Below are 25,341 nucleotides of genomic sequence, written 5' to 3'. Positions count from 1 at the left end.
CCCAGATGCCACCGGAAATGTCATCTTCTCCCCAGACGCTGGCTTGCAAGCACAGCAGCACCCAGAGGCTAACCTATTTCCCCTATAGCCCAAGCTCTGAGATCTCCCGTCTGGTCACAATGATCTACAGGAGAGGAAGAAAGCTATCTAGGGACGAGATCTAGAATCAACTGAGAGAGATGCTTAAAAATCACCAGTTTCTTTAATGAGTAAGTACTTTTCAGTTTTTCCATTTTATCTGAAACTTTAAGTTGGCATTTCTGACCAGCCTTTCTTGAGACCATCATTTTTTGGGCACTTACTGTAGACAGGAATCAGCACCCTAGCCTCCTTCAGCCCACCCCATGTAACACTAAAGAGACAACTGGTGCTTGGCAATAACAAAAATATTAGTGATTGATAAACTTGTAAATTTATTAAAATGGACAGTGAAAGGAAACAGCCAATTTAGTTGTGAACTGGAGAAGGGACGTGAGGCATCTGTTGTCTGCAATCTTGTATGTTGTGGTTGACCACAAAGGCTTGGCATCAGGTTTTACTTCCAGCACTGCTTCTTATAAAATGGATGACCTTGGGCAGATTACTCAATCTTTTAGCCTTAATTTTTAAAAGTATAAAATGGAGAAAATTAGAATATGTAGTCCAGGTGCGGTGGCCCACACCTGTAATCCAAGCACTTTGGAAGGCTGAGGCAGGTGGATTATTTGAGTCTAAGTTCAAGACCAGCCTGGACAACATGATGAAACCCTGTCTGTAAAAAAAACTATAAAAATTAGCCAGGCATGGTGGCACAGGCCTGTAGTCCCAGCTACTAGGGAGGCTGAAGTGGGAGGATTGATTGAGCCTGCAGAGTTGCTGCAGTGAGCCATGATTTCGCCACTGAATTCCAACTTGGGCAACAGAGCGAGACAAGAAAGAGAGAGAGAGACAGAGAAAGAAGAAAGAAAAAAAAGAAAGGAAGAAAGAAAAAAGAAAGAAAAAGAAAGAAAGGAAAGAAAGAAAAGAAAAAAAGAAAGGAAAGAAAGAAGAATTTCTTAGATTGTTTTTGTTTTTGTTTTTTTGTGATGGAGTCTCACTCTGCTGCTCAGGCTGGAGTGCAGTGGTGCTATCTTTGCTCACCGCAACCTCCGCCTCCCAAGTTCAAGCGATTCTTGTGCCTCAGCCTCCCAAGTAGCTGGGATTACAGGCACGCGACACCATGCCCAGCTAATTTTTATATTTTTAGTAGAGACAGGGTTTCACCATGTTGGCCAGGCTGATCTTGAACTCCAGACCTCAGGTGATCCGACCATCTTGGCCTCCCAAAGTGTTGGGATTACAGGCATGAGCTACTGCGCCCTTCTTAGAGTTCTTAAGAAGAATAAAGAGATAAACTGGTAAAACATGTAAATACTTTTTGGAGGGTATGCTAAATAATGCCACTACATAATTAATGTTGCTAAATAATAAGTTAAATGCTTCATTTAACTGGAAATCTCCCTTAACCACTAAGCCCACTTTCCAGATATGCTAAGGTGGCTCAGAATAACAATAGCAGCGAACATCTGTAGAGTTTACACAGCATTTCATTTGATTTCCACAATTAACTCTAAGGTAGGCAGTGCAGAGCTGTTGACTTATTTTTGGAGCTGGAGGAGAAGAGAGAAGTGGGAGCTCGGCTGGACACGGCAGCAGGGAGAAAAACCCTTAGGTCCGTTGTTGGCACTGAAGTGGGGAAAACCATGGCCTGGGGAAAGGCCTAATGTGAGAAGTTAGTCGGTGTGCATAGGAAGTATGACATTCATTTCACCAGCACAGATTCTTGTTCCTCAGCTTCCTTAGTCCCTGGACCTTGCTTGTCCTTTCTTCCGCTCCAAGCTGTAGAGCTTGAAACTGGCAAGTCCTCAGTTGCACTGCCAACAGGCAAAGCAGTGGGAACTCAAGTTTCCAGAATCCTCTACAACATAGTGTGAGTAAAAGCCAAGGCAGAGACAGTGTCTTGCTCTGTCATCCAGGCTGGAGTGCAGTGGTGCCATCACAACTCACTGCAGCCACAAACTCCTGGGTGCAACTCCTTCACCGGGTTGTGAGAATGGAGTAGGCCTGGCACAAAGTGAGTGCTCAGTGAGTGCCGATGATTATTAGGCACAGGCACTGGGCCCTGAGGGGTACAAGGATGGGTGAGACCCACTTCTGCCATCCAGAACTAGCATAGAGTGGGATAGAATGGCACATGGGCAGTTAATTATAGAACAAAACACAACCGAAGGTTAAGTAGAGGCATCCCTCAGAGGAAGGAGAGATTTTTTCTATCTAGGAGAGTAGGGAAGGCTCTCTGACAAAATTGTCTTTTAACGTGAGTCTTAATGAAGGAGCAGAATTTCAGTAAGAGGAAAGGGTTGGGGAACATTCAAAGGTGAGTCACAGAGACAAACATAAAGACATGAGAAAAGGCCCTCTGGGCTTACACAAACCCTATGGTTCCCTGCGGGCTTTCAGAAGATCCCAAGAAGAAAGGATCATCTCCCAAGACATAAGAAGTTTACAGAATGCAAAATGTTGGAATTATTCTAACATATTAAATGAATTTGAAATTTTAAAACCTAGATGATGAAGTTTTATGTAAGAAAACATATAAAACTAAAACTATACCAATTAAAAAATGTTTTAATCAAAGACAAACTTTTTAAGGACTAAGAAAAATTGGGGGAAAGTAAAATATTTAATCGTAAAACTGAAAACAAATGTGACATTGATCATTGTGCTCAGCTTCCCAAAATATATATTGCAACATTCCCCTCCTCCCTAAACTATATCTTCAAAATATATATATTGTTTCCAATATTTGTTAGACATCAAAATTCTTTTCTTTTTTTTTTTTTAAGAAAGGGATATCACCATGTTGCCCAGGCTGGTCTTGAATTCCTGGGCCAAGTGATCCTCCTGCCTAAGCTTCCCAGAGTGCTGGGATTACAGGTGGTGAGCCACCACGCCCCGCCAACATGAAAATTTTTAAATGATTGCCAGGATACAGATCAACCTAAGGATTTCTTCACAATTAAAACAAAACCAGTCATCAAAAATAAAAATGACTTTATCCACACATTTCAGAAGCAAAGTTTATTTCCACCCAATTATGTATTCCCAGCCAGTGCTTCAAGAAAAATTATACAGCAGCTCTCTGAAATTGCCTAGTGAGAACGTGCTGCCATCATTCCCATTGTTGGTCAATGCAATATTGACATTTAGGGAGACTGTTCAAAGGTCACGAGACAATTATTTGAGAATTTCAGCCACAGTTTGATGGGAAGATAAATGAGTGTCTAGAGAAGTGGGAAGTGGCTGGGCACGGTGGCTTATGGCTATAATCCCAGCACTTTGGGAGGCCAAGGCAGGAGGTTTACTTGAAACCAGGAGTTCAAGACCAGACTGGGCCACAAAGCAAGAGCCTGTCTCCACAAAAAATTTAAAAAAATTAGCTGGGCATGGGATGCACACTTGTGGTCCCAACTACTTGGCAGGCTCAGGCAGAAGGATCTCTTAAACCTGGGAGATAAAGGCTGCAGTGAGCCATGATCGCACCATGGCACTCCAGCCTGGGTGACAGAGTGAGACTCCATCTCTTAAAAAAAAAATTAAAAAAAAAAAAATGCCGGGCGCGGTAGCTCACACCTGTAATCCCAGCACTTTGGGAGGCCGAGGAGGGTGGATCACCTGAGGTCAGGAGTTCGAGACCAGCCTGACCAACATGGAGAAACCCCATCTCTACTAAAAATACAAAAAAATTAGCCGGGCGTGGTAGCACATGCCTGTAATTCCAGCTACTTGGGAAGCTGAGGCAGGAGAATCGCTTGAACCCGGGAGGCAGATGTTGCGGTGAGCTGAGATCGCGCCATTGCACTCCAGCCTGGGCAACAAGAGCAAAACTCCATCTCAAAAAAAAAAAAAAAAAAAAAAAAAAGAGAGAGAATTGGGAAGTGATAGGGGCCTGCACAGACTGCTTTTCCTACCTCCTACCCGCCCAACCCCAGATAACTTTATTCTCTCTATCTGAATATGTCTGAAACTCAGGAGACAGGTCTGGGCTAGAGACAAAGATAATAGCTACATTCACTGAGCACTTAGAAATGTGGCGGTGTCATGCTAATAACTTTACATGTGTTCATTTAACCCTCACTTGTTAGGAAAACTGCAGTAATACTGTTCCGATTTTATTGATGAGGTTTCTTCAGGGCAGAGGGGTTGCTTAATAGGCCCAGGGACTCAAGGGCTAGTAAGCAGTGGAGCAGGATCTAAACCCAGGGGGCCAACCCCAGAGCCCTCCCTCTCAGCCAGTGTACTTTATTGCCCCAATTCTCAGTCATCTGCATACAAATGGGAATTGATAAGGGGATGGTCCGTTGTAACCATCCAAACCAGGACTCTTAAGGGTTTGGGGTGCTACTAATCATTCTGGGGAAACAGGCAGAAACCAGAACTGTTTGGGGCAAATAGGGACATAGGGTTACCTCATTTCCTGACACTCTGAAAATGGGTGGACACACGAGGATAAGAATGTTGAAGAAGAGAAGAAAGGAGCCCTTCAGTGGGCCTTGAGAAAGACCTGGAAGGGAGGGAGAAATAAGAAAAAGAGAGAGAGAGAAAGACCAACATTTGGGGAACTGCCAGAGAAAGAGAAACTCTCAAAAGATACTAGGGAAAGACAGGATACAAGGGTGTCACAAATACGTGGACTTGAGGGCTGGGTTTCTCAGAGGGAGCAGTCAGTAGCGCCCCTACCCCTCATACTGTAAGAACCAAAAAGTGGCCACTGAAAGGAGCAACAGGGAAATCATCGGTGATTTACTAACAAACATTCCTTTGCTTTGATGCAGTCAGAGTCAAATTAAAGTAAATGGAGGAGTGAGTGGGAGGTGGGGCCCAGACCCAGACCCAGTCAGTGCAAGCAAGTTTTTTTTTTAAAATGTGGCCTTGGAGTGGAGGCAAAAGATAGGACTGTCCTGGAGGTGGAGTCAAAGATGTTTCCTTTCTTTTTCAAAGCAAGAAACTAGAATGTGTTTAATGCTAAAAAGAAGGATCCAGGCCAAGGAGGGTAAAGAAAATGCAGAATGCAAATTATCTCCTCACTGGGGGATATCCGGGAGCGAAGTCCCTGAGCTGCTGAGGAAGCTTTACGCCTAAGGAGGTACCTCTCTGCCTTTGCAGGAGGGCGGGAAGCGGGGTGAGGATTTGAAGGTTTGAGGAGGGAGTCCAAACAGGGTTCTGTCTGCAGGCCTGTGTTTTCTCTGGAATCACTGTGGGAGGGCTTGCTGAGCCAAAGGATTAGAGGGGCCTACTGTCTGGCAGGCCTTGTATTATTAGGCCCTTGATGTACGAGATCTCTTTTCATTTTCACTATTATTTGACGAGGTAGGTAATATTATTCCCTTTTTACAGAAGAGGAAACTGGTTCAGAACTGTGGGCAACCAGCCCAAGAGCACGCAGCTGTCCAGGGGCGGAGTCCACGTCTGGCTTCTTTGTCTGGAGTTGAAAGCCAGATCACCACCTTCTGGTATCTTTCATTTGTGTTAAAGGGGTAATAGGTAGGAAGTTAGCAAATATACTTTGAATAATGATGCAAGACCATCATGTAGAGGTTTACTATAGACTGTACATGATTGAAATCATACTTTTGTGTTTATGAAATGCTTTGATTATTTATTTTAGGGGATATTTACAAAAGGCTGTAAAACAAAAGTTTAAAAAAGTGAGGTCACTGGAATTAATGGTCCATAGTTTTATCTTTGGTTTTTATAGAAGTTACCTGCATTTCAGTTACTAAGAACCTCCACTTCATTCATAAAAATGCTCTCTGCATTTCTTTCTGTAATTCCTAGGCGTTGTTTATATTAGACTATTATTATGGGAAAATACGCTGCTTTAAGAATTTTTAAACTTGGTAATTTTCAGACTCAAAGTGTTTGAGATTCTTCTGTTGATAGTTTATTTAAAAAGAATTACAAATTTCAGATTGTGGCCTGGTAGGGATGATACAAATACAAACTGAATATACCCACAGTGATTCCTGCCTCCACAAAGTAAACCTGTGATTACATGGAGCCCAGTTTGAAGATCTTTATTCTAGTTTCCGTTTTTCGCTTATGTCGCATGATTTTAGATGTGTTTAAAGACTACCTGGATAACCAACTTAGAAATACAGGCCATATGGCGTGGTTTCATGATGCAGGGGTTCACAGGGGAATCATGGTCGTTGTTGAGGGATGTGAGCCAAATGTGCAGTAACAGCTGTCATAGCCGTAGATAGACGCAGGGCTCTCTAAATTTTTACTGAATTAATTAATGGACTGCAGATCCGAGACCTATGTAGGAAGTGAGGTCAATGTAGGTAGGTGATTCGAATCAGTTAACAGTCTTTCCAGTGGTTATTTGGCAATTCTTTTCCTTTTTCTTTTTCTTCTTTTTTCTTTTTTTGACACAGAGTCTCATGCTGTCGCCCAGGCTGGAGTGCAGTGACACAGTCTTTGCTCACTGCAACCTCCACCTCCCAGGTTCAAACGATTCTCCTGCCTCAGCCTCCCAAGTAGCTGGGATTACAGGCACGTGCCATCATGCCCAGCTGATTTTTGTATTTTGGGTACAAACGGGGTTTTGCCATGTTGGCCACGTTGGTCTCGAACTCCTGATCTCAAGTGATCCACCCGTCTCGGCCTCCCAAAGTGCTGGGATTACAGAATTAATCCACTGCACCCAGCCTGGCAATTATTTTTCTATTGCATTACTTACCACAGCATAGCATCTCTCAGTACTTTTCTGTATTTTTTATTTGATCCTAAAGCCACTTTTAAAAATAGGCCTGCATTGCTTCTTCCACTTTGGTGTTGTATAGGTCATTGGATGTTAACTGACTTGCCTCAAATCAAAATATGAGTCTCTAGAGAATCCCCAGTCCACAAGTCATTAAGTTTTCCCAAAGAAAAGTTCGAATTGTTTGCTTTTCTTTTTTCTTTCAAAACTGTATATGGCATGTAATTTAATTTTTGGCAAGTTTAAATTCACTTAGAAAACTAAGCAAATGCTAAGACATAGATAAATTATACAGGTGAGCTCATTAAAAATAATCCTTTATCTGTACCATCCATTCCACGAAAATTTAAGAGAATCTTGGAAAGTTCAAACTATTGGTTAGATCCCCCAAAATGCAGTTATAAGGAAATGAACCATTTATATTCCCAGTACAATATTGTATTAAGATAGTCATATGCAAGAAACTTGTAAATTAGTTACAAGTACTTCCCACAATGAATCAAAACATCCTAATTGTTAGTGACTATCTCTGCGGTTTAAAACTTCTCTACAGTATCTCTAAAGCAACTGGCTTATTTCAGTGTACCTCTTCTTGTAACTAAAGATCAAAAAGAAAAGAAAAAATCAACATAATTACTACAAAACATTAATGAAAGATAAATGTTATGTGTTTGGGTTGTGATCATTGTAAAGCAATAGTCAATGAGTTGTAATTCATAGCTTACGAAGCTGTTAAAAAATTAATTATCCCCAAACAAGATGCTGGAAAGTAATTTATTGTGGCAGTAGACATTATTAATACATATATCTGTGACAGCTTTAGCCTAAGCCCAAAATTTACTTTGAAAACAGAAAAAAACATGGAACTACTTATAACTATGATTTTTAAAATTACCATGAAACTTTAAAAAAATTCTGTTTTAATTCGAAGTTGGAATCAGGTTGCAATGATTGTTCATAAACCTCCCTCCTCTGGCTTGACTCTTCCAACAGTCTCAGGTACTTCATTTACATACATCCGTTTTAGCAGCCAGCTCTTTAAGTGCCCATTTTCTTACCCCTCCTCTTGAGAGAAAAGATTGCCTCTCTTTTTGAGATGGAGTGAGTCTCGCTCTGTCGCCCAGCCTGGAGTGCATTGGTGCGATCTCGGCTCACTGCAACCTCGGCCTCCTGGGTTCAAGCAATTCTCCCGCTTCAGCCTCCTGAGTAGCTGGGATTACAGGCACACGCCACCACACCCGGCTAATTTTTTATATTTTTGGTAGACACAAGGTTTCAACATGTTGGCCAGGCTGGTCTTGAACTCCTGATCTCAAGTTATCCGCCCGCCTTGGCCTCCTAAGGTGCTGAGATTACAGGCGTGAGCCACTGCACCTGGCCAAAATTGCCTTTTCATACCTAGTCCTTGCACCCAGTGCACTATTTGGCTCTCCATGATCTTTATTAAGTGAATGAGTGAATCGATAAAATAGCTACCAAAATGAATAAGTGTACTTACCAATCTGCAGCAAAGAAAGATGCCTAGGCTAAAATGATCGCTGATCTGGCCGTTTTCGAATCCTTTTTTTGTTTTATTTTTTATAAATAAAAAGAGCTCTGAAAATGGATGCTATCGACCTTTTTTTAAAATTAGAGAAGGTTTATGTCTCCAAATTATTCTATTCTATTCACTCCCCTAAAAGAGTCATTTTGGTTTTGTTAAGTTTTATTTTTAATGCTTGGTCTCTTAGCTTAGGATTCTTTCCCAAAATGATAGTCTTGAGGGTGTCAGATTTCATTAATCCTGTTACAGTTACAGTGCTCCTCTTTATCAAGAACTTCATTTCCATTGCAGGTTTTTCTGTTTGTTTGTTTGTTTTGTTTTGTTTTTGTTTTTGTTTTTGAGGCAGAGTCTCGCTCTGTCACCCAGTCTGGAGTGCAGCAGCAAGATGGCAAGATCTCGGCTTACTGCAATCTCCACCTCCCGGGTTCAAGCGATTCTCCCGCCTCAGCCTCATGAGTGGCTGAGATTACAGGCACCTGCCATGATGCCCACCTAATTTTTGTAGTCTTGTAGAGAGGGGGGGCTTTCAGCATGTTGGCCAGATTGGTCTTGAACTCCTGACCCCAGGTGATCCACCCACCTCGGCCTCCCAAAGTGCTGGGCTTACAGGCGAGAGCAACCGCGCCCGGCCCCATTTCGGGTTCTAACTGGAATGCTTCTTCCCAGTCATTTTCCCCTCTCTTTCCTTCTCACAGTCATAGCTGCATGTTCCATTAGAGAAGAATAATAAGGCCAGGCACAGTGGTTCACGCCTGTAATCCCAGCACTTTGGGAGGGCGAGGTGAGTGGATCACTTGAGACCAGGAGTTCGAGACCAGCCTGGCCAACATGGTGAAACCCCGTCGCTACTAAAAATACAAAAATTAGCTGGGCATGGTGGCAAGTGCCTGTAATTGCAGGTATCTGGAGGCCAAGGCACGAGAATTGCTTGAACCCTGGAGGCAAAAGTTTCAGTGAGCTGAGATCTCGCCACTGCACTCCAGCCTGGGTGACAGAGCAAGACTCTGACTCAAAAAAAAAAGAAGACATTCTTAGGTAAACATTTTTGTCAGATATTGGCCCTGAGCTCTTGGAGCAACATTTGGGTGGGTTAAGTGAACTGGTTAGGATATAGGACCTCCAGAAGTCCTCAGACACTGTGAGGTTGTCAGTCTGCAGAACTGTGTTTTGGCTCTTCTTCTTTGTTTTTTCTTTTCCTTTTTTTTTTTTTTTTGAGACAAAGTCACACTCTGTTGCCCAGGCTGGAGTTCAGTGGTGCGATCTCAGCTCGCTGCAACCTCCTCCTTTCTGGACTCAAGCAATTCTCGTGCCTCAGCCTCCTAAGTAGCTGGGATTACAGGCGTGTGCCACTACACCCAGCTAATTTTTAGTATTTCTTGTACAGACAGGGTTTCACCAAGTTGCCCAGGCTGGTCCTGACCTCAGGTGATCTGCCCTTCTTGGCCTCCCAAAGTGTAGAGATTACAGGCATGATCCACCGTGCCCTGCCTGGGTTCTTCTGAATTCAAGGTCTTTATGTGTTTTTATGTCTCTTGCTTGAGATTAGGATATGGGATTATACTCATTCACCACCCATTCCCTCCCTTCATGACTACCTCTTCTGGGCAGAGGAGAGGGTTGCCTGACTATGAATAAGAAAAAGATAAGAGAAGATCCTTCTTCTATTAGAGATAGACTTTGGACTAAATCTTAGCTCTATCACATCAATATCTTTCCCTATAAAATGGGAATAAGAGTTACCTCATAAAGGGCCAGGTGCAGTGGCTCACACTTGTAATCCCAGCACTTTGGGAGGCCAAGGCGGGCAGATCATCTGAGGTCAGGAGTTCAAGACCAGCCTGGCCAAAATGGTGAAACCCCATCTCTACTAAAAAACTACAAAAATTAGCCGGGCGTGGTGATGCACGCCTGTAATCCCAGCTACTCAGGAGGCTGAGGCAGGAGAATCGCTTGAACCTGGGAGGCGGAGGTTGCAGTGAGCTGAGATTGTGCCACTGCACTCCAGCCTGGGCAACCAGAGTGAAACTCCGTCTCAAAAAAAAAAAAGTTACCTCATGAAGAGGTAATGTTGGTAAAGCACCTGGGATCTAGTAGCTGTTCAATAAACATTAATTTTGTTTTAGCCAAAATATTTCACTTGCATCATCTAATCTGATCTTCATAGAACCCTGACAAACAAGCAGAACAAATATTGTAATCTCTTCTTTACTGATGATTAACCTGGTATTTTGAAACTTCTTAAGTATGGGTTGAACATCCTTTATCCAAAATGCTTGGAATAAAAAGTGTCTCAGGCCGGGCACGGTGGCTTACACCTGTCATCCCAGCACTGTGGGAGGCTGAGGAGGGTGGATCACCTGAGGTCAGGAGTTCGAGACCAGCTGGCCAACATGGTGAAACCCCATCTCTACTAAAAATATAAAAAATTAGCTGGGCGTGGTGGTGCACGTCTGTAGTCCTAGCTACTCGGGAGGCCAAGACAGAAGAATCGCTTGAACCCAAGAGGCAGAGTTTGCAGTAAACTGAAATTGCACCACTGTACTTCAGCCTGGGCACCAAGAGCGAAACTGCTTCTCAAAAAAAAAAAAAAAAAAAAGATAAAAGAAAAAACACTCAAAAGTGTTTCAGATTTCAGATTTTTGGGTGATTTCAGAATATTTGCATGTATGTGGGGATGCCCATACGTAGGCTGGGATTGGGCCCAAGTGGAAACACAAAATTCATTTATGTTTCATATACAGCATATACACATAGCCTGAAGGTAATTTTATACAATACTTTAAATTTTGTGCATGAAACAAAGTTTGTGTGCATTGAACCATCAGAAAGCAAAGGTGTCACAATCTTAACCACTCATGTGGACTGTAGTTGTTTGACATCACCATCATTTCTGACTCAGCTTATATGTTTAGAGGCAACCAACAAGTAATCATTTTCTTTTTTTTTTTTTTTTTTTTTTGAGATGGAGTCTCTCTCTGTCGCCCAGCCTGGAGTGCAGTGGCGCAATCTTGGCTCATTGCAAGCTCTGCCTCCCGGGTTCCCGCCATTCTCCTGCCTCAGCCTACCGAGTAGCTGGGACTACAGGCACCCGCCACCACACCCGGCTAATATTTTTTTTTTGTACTTTTAGTAAAGACGGGGTTTCACCGTGTTAGCCAGGATGGTCTCAATCTCCTGACCTCGTGATCTGCCTGCCTCAGCCTCCTAAAGTGCTGGGATTACAGGCGTGAGCCACTGCACCCAGCAAGTAATCATTTTCTTTTTTTTTTTTATGAGACGGAGTCTCGCTCTGTCCCCAGGCTGGAGTGCAGTGGCAGGATCTCGGCTCACTACAAGTTCCGCCTGCCAGGTTCACACCGTTCTCCTGCCTCAGCCTCCCGAGTAGCTGGGACTACAGGCCCCAGCCACCACGCCCTGCTAATTTTTTGTACTTTTAGTAGAGACGGGGTTTCACAGTGTTAGCCAGGAAGGTCTCCATCTCCTGACCTCGTGATCCTCCTGCCTTGGCCTCCCAAAGTGCTGGGATTACAGGCATGAGCCACCGCGCCTGGCCATAGTAATCATTTTCTTACACTTATTCAAATGTAAGTACTTCATAGTAGAAAAAATGACACACTTTTCCCTTTTTTTTGAGACACAGCCTCACTCTCTTGCCCAGGCTGGAGTGCAGTGGTGCGATCTCAGCTCACTGCAACCTCCGCCTCCCAGGTTCAGGGGATCTCCTGCCTCAGCCTCCAAGTAGCTGGGATTACAGGCATGTGCCACCATGCCTGGCTAATTTTTGTATTTTTCGTAGAGACAGGATTTCACCATGTTGGCCAGGCTGGTCTTGAACTCCTGATCTCAAGTGATCCACCCGTCTTGGCCTCTCAAAGTGCTGTGATTACAGGCGTGAGCCTCCTCGCCTGGCGAACATACCATTAATATAGTGAAAAAGTAATGTGTTCAGTGTAACTTGGAGCATCATGTTGGCTCTCAAAAAGTTTTGGGTTTGGAAGAATTTTGGAATTTTGAATTAGGGATGCTCACCTTTTAATAATAATAACTAATTTAGCAGCACTTCCTACTTGTTAGGCATTATTACAAACAGTTTACGTTTAATCCTCACATCAGATATATGAAGTGTACTAATAGGTCCATTTTACAGATCTGGAAAATTAAGTCATAGAAAGACTAAATAACTTGCCCAAGTTCAAAATGCTAGCAAATAGAAGAGTTAGGATTCAAACCCAGGTAGTATGATTCCAAACGCAATGCTCTTTGCTAATACTCTGTAGAGAGGCCTATGGATAGCCTCTGTCCATCTTAGTTCTTAAGTGGGATCTTCGGGTGGGCTTGGAACCAAATTAATGCAAGACAGATTAACAGAAGAAAAGCGCATATGTTTTATTATTTTTTTACATGTACATGGGGACCCTCATAAGAGAGTGAAGACCCCAAGAAATGGCCAAAGCAGAAAGCTTTTATACCTTTTAGACAAAGAACTACACATTTTGTGAAGAAATGACAGGACAAAGGGGTATAAGCTGGGGGTAGTAAATTCCAGGGGAGTCGCTAGGAGCTAACTGGAGGGGGTGTAAAGCTAGTGGAGGATAAGGGTTTTTTCAGTAAGTTTATTTATACAGCTCCATTGCAGCATCACTTCTTAAGTCACTGGAAACAAGGGTTATCTTCTCGTGTTGGTGCAGAGAAGGCCGCTTTTTCACAGGAATTTTTATGGCTTGATAAGAAAGGGCAGATCTGGAGGCCCTTTCTGCCACCGCTGCTTCACAAGCATCTTCGCTCAAAAATATCTGTATCAGAGAGGCATATTTTGGACTTGAACTTATATCTTTCCAAGTCTAGGGCACTTCACTCCCAGAGAAAGAATGCATTAGAGCATTCCAGAAGTAACACTGTAGCAGAGACAGCACTAAATTATTAGATCTGCCAGCTTCCGGGACAGAACTGTATTAACAGGGGAAGGTGTATTAGGGCACAGATTACCGCCAGAGTGCTGGCCCAGAGAAGGCACATCGAGCTGGGGCAGCATGGGAGCCCTGAAAACACAATAGGAAAGGGTTTCTGTCTTCACATTTTGCACTTTGGAGACTTGAGTCTAGAGTGGGAAGGAATACTGTTCCCAAAGACCCCTAGACTTTCACAGTTTATGGCCCTTACCACTTTCTACATGATAGTACAATTATCAACTAGTATTTCTGATCTGCTTTTAGAGCGCAAGACCACATTTTACTTATTTTTATACTCCCTATGTGGAGCATATAGTAGGCACTTATTAAGTGTGAGTTGGAGGAATAAATGAATCTAAACAAATGAACATGCTTGAGTCCCAAAGGGATTTGGAGTTTGCTTCAGTTTTGTTTTGTTTTTCTTTGTTTGTTTCTTTTTTGGAGATGAAGGTCTTGCTATGTTGCCCAGGCTGGTTTCAAACTCCTGGTCTCAAGCAGTCCTCCTGCCTCAGTCTTCCGAAGTGCTGGGATTACAAACATAAGCCACTGCACCCAGCCAAAACTTTTATTCTGATAGCAAAAATATTTTAATGAAGATTCTTTGTGGGGAAGATGTCAATATTTTCAACTGTTCTCTTATGAAACTTAATATTCTACCTGTTTTAATATTTTCATTTTTGTATTTATACCCATTTAAAACTACAAATAGGATATATAGCTTTTAAAACTTGAATGTGTAATTTAATAATAGCTATCCACCCACACCTATTAAAATGTTCCTACATCTATTAAAATGTTTACTAATGCATAAAATCTTACAAATTTCAAGCCGCACCGGATTTTCAAGGCTTTTGTGTAAGTAGATGAAGTGGATGCCATGTTCCTCCCATTTGCAATCTGTTAGCAGTATTTTAGTGTTTCTACTATTTAGTCATCTGTGGATATGAGTTGTAAATGGCAACTTGAAATAATCTGAAGTTTTGAAGATGAGTTTCACAGTTTTTAACATTGCATCCAATGTATTGGAGAGAAAAAACTTTTTCTCTACTCTTTTAGCATCAGTACCTGGGGGCGTATAGATTAAACTAACAAAAGACAGATTAACAGGAGAAAAGGCACATACTTTTATTTATTTATGTTGTGTGTGTGTTGCCAAGATACAGACCTAGAAATTTTATTTATTTATTTATTTAGTTAGTTAGTTAGTTAGTTAGTTAGAGATAGGGTCTCACTTTGTGGCCCAGGCGGGAGTGAAGTAGCTGGAACACTGCTTACTGCAGCCTCAACCTCCTGAGCCCAAGCCATCCTCCCGCCTCAGTCGTGCGCCACCATGCCCGGTTAATTTTTGTATAAAGATGGGGTTTTGCCATGTTGCCCAGGCTGGTCTCGAACTCCTGAGCTCAAGTGATCCCTTCCACCTTGGCTTTCCAAAGTGCTGGGTTTGCAGGCGTGAGCCGCCGCGCCCACCACAATTTTTGGCACGATCTTGGCTCACTGCAAGCTCCGCCTCCTGGGCTCACGCCATTCTCCTGCCTCAGTCTGTTCAGGTGCCCGCCACCACGCCCGGCTAATTTTTTGTATTTTTAGTAGAGACGGGGTTTCACCGTGTTAGCCAGGAAGGTCTCGATCTGACCTCGTGATCCGCCCGCCTTGGCCTCCCAAAGTGCTGGGATTACAGGCGTGAGCCGCCACAATTTTTAAATTAATATTTGCAGGCAGGGAGTGCACCGGAAAACAGTGAAACTCAAGGGGCTTTGGGCTTTAAGGGATGATGAATTGTGGGGAAGTGACTGGGAAATAAATGGGGGGAGGTCATGGAAGATAAGGGCTATTGTAGTAAGGTCTATTTATGAAAAATCATCTTGGTGTCCACTCCCTGTCTTTGGTGAAAAGGATGATAACCTGTCTGATTGATAAGAGTTGCTCTTCTTTCCCTGGTTGGGGGAAGGGTGTTTACCTTCCTGAAAGGGAAATATATGCCCTGATTCTAGGGCAGATAAGAGGAGGGCAGATAACTCTTCCTGCATCTGTCGATTTTCAGTTGCTTTCTGCTCAAAATAATCCTCATGTTAAAGTGCACATTTTGGGGTGGCATATTCCGGTTCTCTTCAAATGTAAAGCAAAGAATATTACAGCTGAAATGTATTCAAATTATTTCCAGTTTTATCTTGATTTTTTTCAGTCCTATTGATGAGAAACAGCTACTTCCTTGTAAAAGAAATCTGTTTTTAGGGTTTTTTTTTTGTTTTGTTTTTTGTTTTTGTTTGTTTTCTGAGACGGAGTTTCTCTCTTGCCCAGGCTAAAGTGCAATGGCGGGATCTCAGCTCACTGGCAACCTTTGCCTCCTGGGTTCAAGCAATTCTCCTGCCTCAGCCTCCCAAGTAGCTGGGATTACAGGCATGCGCCACCACGCCCGGCTAATTTTGAATTTTTAGTAGAGACGGGGTTTCTCCGTGTTGGTCAGGCTGGTCTCGGACTCCCGACCTCAGGTGATCCACCCTCCTCGGCCTCCCAAAGGGCTGGGATTACAGGCGGAATCCCACCGCACCCGGCCTGTTTTTATGCTCTTGAGCTAGCACAGGTACCCTTTCTTTGTGTTACCTGTTGCATTTCATGTAATTCTTTTAAAGTTATAACAAGCGATATAAGACTATAAAGAATATTTACAAAAATAAAAGGGGAGGGAAGTCAACCATAATCCTATTCTATGTTTTTACATATTTCCTTTCAATGTTATCTATGCATATCTCTTTTGTATAGTTTAAGTGATGGGGCATTCAGTATGGGATGTAACTTATTCCACTTAACATTACATCACAAACATTCTCCATGTCCTTGCTTACTTGGGGTCCTCATTATCTAACAGTGGCATAGCGCTAACCATCTCCACTTAGGCTTCTGGGCTGCCTCCAGGCTCTTGGCTAGGCATCCTGCTAGCACTCTTATCCCTAGGGAGGGTGGATCGTACTTGGCTCCTCCCCACCAGGTGGAACCTGAGCCTCCAACAGCAGCCTCAGGTCATTCAGAGGTCAAGCCCCAGGCCTAAACTGCGACTAGACAAAGAAGGCTTTTGGCTCCCTTCCTGCCCTCTCGCCAATCTCCCATGTCCGGGCTTGGTGTAGCCTGTTATGCGGGCACTCCAGGTCCACTCCCTCAGGGCAGAGGCCACGGCGCCATCCCCTTCTCCATGGTGTCCCTACCCCCAACCTGCACTGGGCGCTCCGCCCAGAGGTGAGTCCCTCCCAGCCGTTCTCTCCTTCTGTCCTAGCCATCCGCAGAGCCATCCTGTGCAAAGGAAGGAGCTAGGCTGTGCGCCCTGGGCGTCATGATCCTTCTGCGGGCCTCCGAAGTGCGGCAGCTGCTTCACAATAAGTTCGTGGTCATCCTGGGGGACTCTGTGCATAGGGCAGTATACAAGGACCTGGTGCTTCTGCTGCAGAAGGACCGCCTGCTCACTCCCGGGCAGCTTAGAGCAAGGGGGGAGCTGAACTTCGAACAAGATGAGCTGGTGGACGGAGGCCAGCGGGGCCGCATGCACAACGGCCTTAACTACCGTGAGGTCCGCGAGTTCCGCTCCGACCACCATCTGGTGCGTTTTTACTTCCTCACCCGCGTGTACTCCGATTACCTCCAGACCATCTTGAAAGAGCTGCAGTCGGGCGAGCACGCCCCTGACCTGGTCATCATGAATTCCTGCCTCTGGGACATCTCCAGGTATGGTCCGAACTCCTGGAGAAGCTACCTGGAGAACCTGGAGAACCTGTTCCAGTGCTTGGGCCAGGTGCTGCCCGAGTCTTGCCTCCTGGTGTGGAACACGGCCATGCCTGTGGGCGAGGAAGTCACCGGGGGTTTTCTTCCGCCCAAGCTCCGGCGGCAGAAGGCCACCTTCCTGAAAAACGAAGTGGTCAAAGCCAACTTCCACAGCGCCACCGAGGCACGTAAACATAACTTCGATGTACTGGACTTGCATTTCCACTTCCGCCACGCGAGGGAGAACCTGCACTGGGACGGGGTGCACTGGAATGGACGTGTGCACCGCTGCCTCTCCCAGCTGCTGCTGGCCCACGTGGCCGACGCCTGGGGTGTGGAGCTGCCCCACCGCCACCCCGTGGGCGAGTGGATCAAGAAGAAAAAACCTGGCCCGAGAGTCGAAGGGCCGCCCCAGGTCAACAGAAATCACCCGGCCTTACCTCTGTCCCCACCCTTACCTTCCCCCACATACCGCCCCCTGCTTGGGTTCCCACCCCAGCGCTTGCCGCTGCTCCCGCTCCTGTCCCCACAGCCTCCTCCTCCCATTCTCCATCACCAGGGAATGCCCCCGTTCCCACAGGGTCCCCCAGATGCCTGTTTTTCCTCAGACCATACTTTCCAGTCGGATCAATTCTATTGCCATTCAGATGTCCCCTCATCAGCCCATGCAGGTTTCTTCTTCGAAGACAACTTTATGGTTGGTCCTCAGCTGCCCATGCCCTTCTTCCCCACACCCCGTTATCAGCGGCCTGCCCCAGTGGTACATAGGGGTTTTGGCAGGTATCGTCCCCGTGGCCCCTATGCGCCCTGGGGACAGCGGCCTCGACCTTCAAAGAGAAGGGCCGTAGCCAATTCTGAGCCAAGGCCTCAATAGACGGACCTAGGCTTTATTTCCTCTTTATGAACATGGATTGGACAGATCTGACACTTCCTTTCCATTGCTTGGCCTGAACAGACTGACCTTGTTAACTTAAGCTTGGAGTCCATGCCTCGTCTTCCTTTTGTTCATTGCTGTTACCAAGAAAGCCAAGGAAGAGCAGTCTGACTCATTCTTCTTGGCTGCAGCCTCTTCCCCACTTCCTGGGGGTGACCCAGCGTTATTCCTGCCTCCCCACTCCTATTCTCTTTGCCTTTGTGTAAAAATAAAATGGAAAGAAAGAAGTTGCACAGAAGTAGTTGTGGGTTTTGCATGTGTCTATATTTAATGGATGCCTCTCCATTAAATAATTAGTTCTTAATATGGTTTGTCTCTGTGTCCCCACCCAAATCTCATCTTGAATAGTAATAATCCCCATGTGTCAAGGGCGGGACCATGTGCAGGTAATTGAATCATGGGGGTAATTTCCCCTATGCTGTTCTCATGATAATTGGACCATGTGCAGGTAATTGAATCATGGGGGTAATTTCCCCTATGCTGTTCTCATGATAATGAGTGAGTCTCACAAGATCTGATGGTTTTTTGTTTGTTTGTTTGTTTTTTGAGATGGAGTTTTGCTCTTGTTGCTCTGGCTGGAGTGCAATGACGTGATCTCGGATCACTGCAACCTCCTCCTCCCAGGTTCAAGCGATTCCCCTGCCTCAGCCTCCCGAGTAGCTGGCATTACAGGCATGCACCACCATGCCTGGCTAATTTTGTATTTTTAGTAGAGACAAGGTTTATCCATGTTGGTCAGGCTGGTCTTGAACTCCCGACCTCAGGTAATCTGCCCGCCTCGGCCTCCCAAAGTGCTGGGATTACAGGCATGAGCCACCGCGCCTGGCCGCCACTTCTCTGTTTTTAAGAATGTTAACATAACTAAGACTGTTTAAATGCTAAGCTCATTGTAACACTCAACTAGTGAAATGTTAATACTTAGATAAAATAGTCAAAATCAGATGTGATTAAAATTGTTCAAATAATAGGATTTTTCATTGAATTGATTTGACTGGTTTGTAGCTCCCCAATACCACCATCCCTAAATTTGACAATTAGGACATGTTGTCTTGCAAAAATGAGGTTCATGAAGTCACAAGAAATTGGTGAAATTATGTATATCTACAGAAGGAATACATTAGCAGCTTTCAATCCACTAAAAAAACAAGATTCTTGGAGAATGGGACCTTTATCTTATCTCTGTGTCTCAAATCTTAGCACAACACCTGGCACTTAATAAATACTGAATAGCATTTCTGGATGAATCAACGAGTGAATGAAGAGATGGCTTATAAATAAATATTTCTGATGAGACTACAATCCAAATCTTTAGAGATACCATAAATCAACATTTAATCTTTGTAACACATCTGAAGGAATATTCTTGAAATAGCGTGATGATGGTCTTTAAGGATTCTAGAAAGGGAGTGATGAGTCAGAATTTGCCAGAATGTCCCAGCATAGTCAGGAGAAAGAGAACCTCTCTGGTCGATGTACATGTTCTAATCCCATGGAGATTAGGGCACCAGACTATGAGATTTGGTAACATTTGCTATCAAGATGAACCAGCTGCCTTCATTCTGGCTTTATATTTCCCAGTCAACACCGAACAGTGTTTAGCTGCTGATCTGAGCAAGCTGACACATGTAGTGTTTCTATTTCCATGAACAAGGCAATAAATTGGTGTTCTGGTTTATAACTCTCTCCTGTGAGTTAGGTCAGTGTGTATGAATCCTTAATCTGATCATGCCTGATGAACCAAGGAGAATGAGTTCTTAGATATACAGTGCTGAGGATCAGATGCTGAATCAATGGTGAATCCACAATATTATGGATGAAATTGCATCAGCTACTCAACAGTTCTGTTTCTCTCAGATGGGTAGGAGTGCAGGGAGACTCGAGCAGGGGAAATCTTTTCCTTCACAGGTATATTAATTTCCTGTGGCTGCTGTAAAAAAGCACCACAAACTTGGTGACTTAAAATAACACACATTTATCTCCTAATTCTGGAAGTCAGAAGTCTGAAATCCATCACTCCAAAATAAAACCTTTACTATGACTAACTGTCTAACATGATCAGGCTTCTACCTGCCCTGGCAATGTCATCTTCTGGAACTCTCTTTATTGCTCTTTATTCTTTCAACCACACAGGACTTCTTTCTGTTGATACAGCACAAGAAGCTCTTTTATAACTTGGGCCTTTGCACTTGCTATTTCCTTTACCGCATTGTTCTATATCCCGTACTTCCTAGGTCTTTTAATTCCTAACTCATCCTTCCATTCTCACCTTGCAAGTTCCCTCCTAAGAGGCCTTTCAGGACCATTTCATCTGAAAGTACTGTGATGATCTGTCATAGCACTCTTTATTTTCTTTGTATGGCTTACCTCACTCTGCAATGGCTTCAGTAGTTGCTTGTTAGCCTCCCTACTAGAATGAAAGTTCCATGAGTCTTGTTTACTCTGGACTTCCCAAGGCCTACTAGCACAGTGCCTGATAAAGAGGTTTTCAAGTATTTATGCTTTAGTTAAGTGTTCAAGCACATAATTCACTCACATTCAGTACTCAACTAAGAATGCAGTTTGTATTAAGATTGAGCAACATCGGCCCAAACAGCTATTGTCAAAAAATAAAAATTGAGCAGCATTTGATTACTTAGAAAATGTCTGCAGAACATTCCCATAACTTTACCTAAATTATGCTGGGTGGCTAGCCCTCTTCCTCTCACCCCAACCCTCCACCCACTGGGAGTAAGACTCAGACAGCACATTCAGTGAATGCTTGCCTTTAATTTCATACATATCCTGGCCTTTATCTTCCAGCCTAGGGCTTTCTTCTTTGCCCATATTAGCTATTTTCACCTTGCTCCTTAAATGAGGAGACCTAGCAGTGCAATCAAGCTATTGTCTGGTAAAAAGAACCAAAACTATTCAGCATTTGTGAGAGAAATTATTGCTCCACTGTTGAGGTTTAGAATGCAGGATTCATTTGGCCTATTTTCCATCCTCAAGAAACGACAGCACTCACAGATTTACATACTTGATTCTTGTCTTAAATTTCCTGGAAAAGTAAAATTAATGATTACATTGACATCATCGAAGCAGCATGTTTCTCACAAGATTTTATACTAATATACCAAAGGCCAGATTTTAAAGCTGTAACAATATTTTTCCATATGTGCAAAGAAAGCAAGGTCCAGCATTTGAAAACAAACCAAACCTTCCCTCCCAGAGTAGGACTAACAACAGCCCTTCACGGTCAGCCACAGAGCTCTTGCTCTTGCTCTTGCTGCCAGGAGGCAACATTCACGGTTAAATCTGGAATTGTACAAAGCGGCCGCCCGTCTCTTCGACAATTTTATGTTCACGACTTCTGCAAAGGTAAGTTGTTTCAAAAACTTAAATCGTTAAGATGCATGTGAAGCCGGGCGCAGTGGCTCATGCCTGTGATCCCAGCACTTTGGGAGGCCAAGGCGGGCAGATCACGAGGTCAGGAGATCGAGACCATCCTGGCTAACACGGTGAAACCCCGTCTCTACTAAAAATACAAAAAATTAGCTGGGCGCGGTGGCGGGCGCCTGTAGTCCCAGCTACTCGGGAGGCTGAGGCGGGAGAACGGCGTGAACCCGGGAGGCGGAGCTTGCAGTGAGCCTAGATCGCGCCACTGCACTCCAGCCTGGGCGACAGAGCGAGACTCCGTCTCAAAAAAAAAAAAAAAAAGATGCATGCGAGAGAAAGAAATTACCGTTGTTTTAAACTATTGTATGTTTGTTTCCATAAACTCCAGGAGTAATATTCTCATTCTCATAACTCAAGAAAGAGCTCTATCATGGTAATGCTTAATTTTATAGATATACAGACAGTCTCTGACTTATAAAGTTTCAGTGTACGATTCTTCAACTTTACGATGGTGGGAAGGCAATATGCATTCATTAAAAAGTGGTCTAAAGGGCGAGTGTGGTGGCTCACGTCTGTAATCCCAGCACCTTGGCAGGCTTCAGCCCAGGTTTGAGACCAGCTTGGTCAACACAGTGACACCCCCATCTCTATATAAAAATTTTTTTAAAATTAGCCAGGCATGGTGGCAAGTGCCTGTAGTCCCAGCTACTCAGGAGGCTGAGGTAGGAGCTGAGGCTTGAGCCCAGGAGTTCAAGACTGCAGTGAGCTATGATCATACCACTGCACTCCAGCCTGGGCAACAGAGTGAGACCCTCTCTGAAAAAACAAAACAAAACAAAACAGTCCAATAATCTCTCTCAATGCTGAGCAGCACAGCTGCAGCAGCTCCTGGTCAGCCATGCCATCACGAAGGTAACAACTGATAGATATTCTACAGCATCCTGTGTTGCCAGATGATTTTGCCCAATTGGAGGCTAATACAAGTGTTCTGAGCACATTTAAGGTAGGGTAGACTAAGCTATGATGTTCAGAAGTTTAGGGGAATTAAGTGCATTTTTGATTTACAATATTTTCAGCTTATGATGGGTCATAACCTCTTTGTAAGTTGAGGAGCATCTGTAGTTTTTATCGGAAGACTTAACCCCTTTGTAAGTTAAGGAGCATCTGTAGTTTTTGTCAGAAGACTTTACCCATTTAACTTTAAAGAAACGTTTCCTAAAACATGTCCCTTTGACCCATAGGTTTTACTCCATATGCATTCTATAGGCAAGGATGTTTGTAAAAGGATGTTTGTAAAATTGCTTCATGCGGAAATTCACAATGACCTTTAATAGATTAGAGGCTCTGAGAAGTTCTGCATGAAATAAACTTGACTAAGTGTGTTTAACTTAGTATTCCCAAGATGTGTTTAACCCAGAACCATTTTCATATGTAGCGTCTTTTATTTATTTATTTGTTATTTTTAGAGACAAGATCTCACTTTGTCGCCAGGCTAGAGTGCAGTGGCATGATCATAGCTAACTGCAGCCACCAACTCCTAGCTCAAGTGATCCTTCTGCCTTAGCCTCCCAAGTAACTGGGACTATAGGCACATGCCACCACTCCCAGCTATTTTTTTGTTTATTTTAATTTTTCTTTTTCTTTTTTTTGAGACAGAGTCTTGCTCTGTCACCCAGGCTGGAGTGCAGTGGTGCGATCTCGACTCTCTGCTATCTTCGCCTCCCGGGTTCAAGCGATTCTCCTTTCTCAGCCTCCGGAGTAGCTGGGATTACAGGCGCCTGCCACCAGGCCTGGCTAATTTTTGTATCTTTAGTTGAGACAGGGTTTCACCATGTTGGTCAGGCTTGTCTCAATCTACTGACCTCGTGATCCACCCACTTCAGCCTCCCAAAGTGCTGGGATTACAGGCGTGAGCCACTGCGCCCGGCTTGTTTTAATTTTTCTAGAAATGGGGTCTCATTATGTTACCCAAGCTGGTCTTGAACTCCTGGCCTTAAGTGATCTTCCCTTCTTGGCCTCCCAAAGTGCTGGGATTATGGGTATGAGCCACCGTGCCCAGCCTTAGCATCTTGTTAAAAACGTATTTTGGGAAATAATATTCTAGAGAATGCCAAATAAAATGGTAAGGGTAAGTGAAGAGAAAAGAAGGTTTGTGAGTGATATTTTATATACGAAGCCCTTTTGTGATGTAGCATTGTAATAAGCAGTGCCCAAACAAGAGCTAATATTTGTTAGGTAAGCCTGGGACAAGTGTGGGAACGGCTGGTTAGCTGAAGTAAGATAAACTGGACCAAAAACGATTGCCCTCTTCTTCCTCTAAAATGGGAGACTGAGGCAGCCAACCTTAATAATAAGTTCTGGGCCACGACCAGTCCAGTCTGTGGAGTATGATGTGCAGCAGAAGTGTTCCAGCCCAGGTATTCAATGCTTGGCACAGGGTCACAGAATATCCCAAGACATATCCCAGTGGAATGTGGTAATTGGGAAGTAGAGAATAAACAGTATTCTGAAGCTGAGCAGAGAGTCATTCAACAGCAGCACACTCTATCAACACTTAACAATGTTGTTAGGAGCAGACTCCAGTCCCTAGGAAAGGGCCTATCTTAGAAGAATGAGAGCACCAGCAGGAGCTCCTGTAGATGAGCTGGACTCCTTGGAAGAAAAGACATAACCAGCCCATGTGACCTGACAAGTCTCGTCTAGGCTCTGGGCAGGTACCCTCTTGGGCCCTGTAATCATGATACCTCTTTGACTTGACTGTTTCCTGGCTTCTTGACCTGGGCTTGTCTTTACTTCCTACTCCCATGTCTACATAGCATGGGCTAATTTTTCACAAGTAGTCTTGTATTTCCTCCTGATAATGATGTCTCACCACCAGCTTGATCCTTTCCCTACCATCCACTCTTCCCTACCTGCACCAGCCCTAAGGCAGTGGCTCTCAAACTATTTACTGTGCATCAGAATCTCCGGGTGGACTTGTTAGGACACTGTTGCTGTCCCCCAACCACCCGTCTTCCCAAGTTTCTGACTCAGTCTAGAGTAGAGCCCTAGAAGTTGCATTTCCAGTAAGTTCTCAGATGAGGAGGACCACACTTTGAAAACCACCACTTTTTTTATTCTTCCAAAGAAACAAAACATAGAATCATATAGCTATAACCTAGATTTAACCAGTGTTAATGTTTTGCCAGTTCATCTTTTTTCTGAAGTATTTTAAGGTAAATTAGTTCATATTTCATCTATAAATATTTCATATGTTGGAAATGAGGACATTTTCCCACATAACTGCAGGGTTAGTATCATATCTAACAAAATTGACATAAGTTGCTGATATTATCTGATACTCAGTCCCAGAAATGTTTTCTGCATCTATTCAAACTGGGATCCACTAAAGAATCACTCATTGCATTGACTTTTATGTCTCTCAAATCTCTTTTAAGCCAAATAGAACCCAACACACAGTGTCTTTTTTTTCTTTTTTCTAAGACATTAACTTGTTGAAAAGACTTATCCTGTAGAATATTCCACTTTCTGGGTTTGTCTAATGATTTCTTCATGGTGCTATTTAAACTTTACTTTATCCTCTGTATTTCTTTTTTTTTGAAATGGAGTCTCACTCTGTTGCCCAGGCTGGAATGCAGTGGTGCGATCTTGGCTCCCTGCAACCTCTGCCCCCTGGGTTCAAGCAATTCTCTGCCTCAGCCTCCCAAGTAGCTGAGATTATAGGTGCCTGCCACCATACCTGGCTAATTTTTGTATTTTTAGTAGAGAAGGGGTTTTGCCATCTTGGCCAGGCTGATCTTGAACTCCTGACCTTGTGATCCACCTGCCTCGGCCTCCCAAAGTGCTGGGATTACAGGAGTGAGCCACAGCGTCTGGCCTATCCCCTGTATTTCTTATAAAGTGAATGTTAGATCTTAAGTCTTGATTAGATTCAAGTGAAACATTTTTGCTAGGTTATTTCATAGGCAAGACAGTGTACTTCATATTGCACCACAACCAGAGACAC

General features: G+C 43.8%; 1 protein-coding gene across 2 annotated transcripts in view; it reads left to right on the top strand.

Annotated features, from left to right (window-relative positions):
* PCED1B (PC-esterase domain containing 1B) overlaps positions 1 to 18,925 on the top strand; it is a 156,712-nt gene extending 137,787 nt beyond the window's left edge. The window contains exons 6-10 of one of the 2 annotated variants that reach the window (XM_063694038.1): positions 6 to 209; positions 5,020 to 5,164; positions 5,416 to 5,531; positions 16,545 to 18,346; positions 18,409 to 18,925. In XM_063694038.1, the coding sequence (XP_063550108.1) occupies positions 16,602 to 17,900 (1,299 nt within the window). In that variant the 5' untranslated portion in view covers positions 6 to 209; positions 5,020 to 5,164; positions 5,416 to 5,531; positions 16,545 to 16,601 and the 3' untranslated portion in view covers positions 17,901 to 18,346; positions 18,409 to 18,925. Of the gene's footprint in view, positions 1 to 5; positions 210 to 4,118; positions 5,165 to 5,415; positions 5,532 to 16,544; positions 18,347 to 18,408 lie in introns of those variants that run through there. The other variant, XM_063694039.1, reaches the window with a different exon arrangement.
* The last annotated feature ends 6,416 nt before the right edge of the window (positions 18,926 to 25,341 follow it).

This window comes from Gorilla gorilla, chromosome 10 (assembly GCF_029281585.2).
Source record: "Gorilla gorilla gorilla isolate KB3781 chromosome 10, NHGRI_mGorGor1-v2.1_pri, whole genome shotgun sequence".
Classification (NCBI taxonomy): Eukaryota; Metazoa; Chordata; class Mammalia; order Primates; family Hominidae; genus Gorilla; species Gorilla gorilla.
This window is presented reverse-complemented; position numbering and strand designations above follow the sequence as displayed.